The sequence below is a fragment of the Camelina sativa genome, chromosome 13 (genome assembly GCF_000633955.1).
Source record: "Camelina sativa cultivar DH55 chromosome 13, Cs, whole genome shotgun sequence".
Lineage (NCBI taxonomy): Eukaryota > Viridiplantae > Streptophyta > Magnoliopsida > Brassicales > Brassicaceae > Camelina > Camelina sativa.
The window spans coordinates 9,550,521-9,552,888 of NC_025697.1; the positions used below are offsets into that span (position 1 = coordinate 9,550,521).

The window sequence follows — 2,368 nt, forward strand, 5'->3', positions numbered from 1 at the left end:
ACTAGCTGTTAAAAAAAAAAAAAACAAACAAATTATCCTAAAAGATGAATAAGTTCATTCTCAAATGATTGCAATAATATCATACAAGAAAAAAAAAAAAAAAAAGAGGATAATTATCAACATTTTGGACGCCAAGTCACTCGTTTATCCATTTGGTACGGATTTAATAATTTCTCAGAGCCCTTTTTTATGCAAATCTCTTTACACTACCGATGGCATTCCTCGTAATTAACTCCTAACCTCAGGGTCGTTTTTATATTATCTCCTCTCCCCTCCTTCGTCCTCCCTCCATTTTTCTTCACGTCTGGTTCCGTCTCTCTCTCTCTCTCTCTCTCTCTCTTCTCCGTCTCTCTCTCTCTCTCACTTATTTGATTTGGGGTTTTCAGATGGGAAATGCCAACGGCAAAGAAGACGACGCCGCCGCCGTCACTAGCGGTGGTGGTGCAGATGTCACCTCATCTTCGGCGAGATCCAACGGCGGCGATCCTTCTGCACGCAGTCGTCATCGTCGTCCTTCTTCAGACTCTATGAGCAGTTCTCCTCCCGGAAGTCCCGCTCGATCTCCATCTCCTTTCTTATTCGCTCCTCAGGTTTCCCTCTCTCTCTCTCTCTCTCTCTCGAGATTCTCTCTATCTCTGTGTGTTTTAATCGTTGAATTTGTTGATGTTTGGATGATTTAATTGAAACATTGTTGGAAGTTTTCGTTCCAAGAGTCTCTTCCTTCTGATTTGGTGGTTGAGTTTTAAGAATATTCACTTGACTTTTCATATGTCTCATTAATTGAGACATTTCTTCGTTTTCGATTCGCCTTTGGATTATTAGAACAAAAGCTTCAACCTTTTTTTTATGACTGAACTCTATTTTGTATACTTTGATTTGTTCTTCCTTAGGATTTTCAGCTGGGAAAGGTTTGGATTTCTTGTTCTTAAGGCTTTTTCTTTAGAGGGGTTTAGAGATTCTGTACTAAGGAATCTCTTTTTGTTTTTTGTTTTGGTTATCTTTGTTAAAGTATCTTGAGATAATGCATACTGTGGAAAAGTTTCTACCTGTTTTTGATATGTTAATTAGGTGTTTTAGCTGTTGTTTTTTCCTGCCGCTCTCTATTCCGGTCATGATTTCTTGAGTCTTGATGTTCCCTAGTGAATCTTTTGTGTAATGTATCTGTGAAGAGAGATTTTTTTGCTGAGTCTAAGCACTTTTGTGAGTGGAATCTTTTGTATAATGGATTTGGACTTGACTCGGATTTGTCTGTTGGTTCTTGAGATGTCAAAAGTTCTGGTAAGAAGTAAACAAGTCGTTCTCTCCCCCTTCGTTTTGGCAAAGTGAGAGGCTTAGTCTTCCTGGCAAATCTGCTTTCAGGGAAGTTCTTATTTGTTGTCTTGGTTATATCATGCCTAGTTTAGAAAGGTTTATACCAGCCAGATTGGATGATAATCCTTGTGCTCTAGGTTTCTATTGCTGATTATGATTTTCCTCCTGCTCTCCGGCCATTACTATTAGTTGATACCGTTTTGTTGATTGGTATGTCTCAACGTGAGTCTTCTGTGTAATGTTCCTTTGCTTTCATTTTGAAAGGGAGGAAAATGTGAATGATTCATTGCACCTTTTAAATTGCTGCATTTCGAAATGTGAATGATTCATTGCACCTTTTAGATTGACCTGGTTTATACCGGTTGGTGGGATTAGTCAGATATCTTATGGTAATCAGGTCATGTCTAGATTATAGTAAATATATCATTCTATTGCTTGCTATATTCATTGTTCCACTCCTTTTCTTTTCAGCGCACATTGTTATTCCACCTAACTTCTTACAACATTTGCTCACCTATGCGTCACCTCTTCCATTGTTTAGGCATAACATGTGTACCTAATGGCTGCATTTCGTGTCAGATGGTAGATATAATGTTGTATAACATTCGCCAGTTTTTCTCGCACTTTGTTTTGACAAATCTGTCAGCTTAAAATTTATGTGCTTACTACCTCAGGTTCCCGTGGCTCCATTGCAGAGGGCAAACGCCCCTCCTTCTCCTAATAACATCCAATGGAACCAATCTCCAAGAGTTTTTGATTATCCCGCAGAGCAAGGAATCCCAACGATCATTACATGGAACCAGGGAGGTAATGATGTGGCGGTGGAAGGATCATGGGACAATTGGAGATCAAGGTATAGGTTGATATGTTTCTCGAGAATTTGTTCTCGAGCTTTCTGTACATTTGTATATGTTAATATGAGTACTAAGCATATATATATATTTACATTCTTTAGGAAGAAGCTACAGAAGTCTGGAAAAGACCACTCAATTCTCTTTGTTCTTCCATCTGGCATATACCACTACAAGGTGATTGTCGACGGTGAATCCAAATACAT

At 38.8% G+C, this 2,368-nt stretch overlaps 1 protein-coding gene across 1 annotated transcript in view; it reads left to right on the forward strand.

Moving 5' to 3' along the window:
* LOC104738080 (SNF1-related protein kinase regulatory subunit beta-1-like) overlaps positions 314–2,368 on the forward strand; it is a 3,113-nt gene continuing 1,058 nt past the window's right edge. Inside the window, exons 1-4 of the mRNA XM_010458316.1 lie at positions 314–590; positions 1,783–1,893; positions 1,986–2,164; positions 2,267–2,360. Coding sequence (XP_010456618.1) covers positions 387–590; positions 1,783–1,893; positions 1,986–2,164; positions 2,267–2,360 — 588 coding nt within the window. The 5' untranslated portion in view covers positions 314–386. The remainder of the gene's footprint in view (positions 591–1,782; positions 1,894–1,985; positions 2,165–2,266; positions 2,361–2,368) is intronic.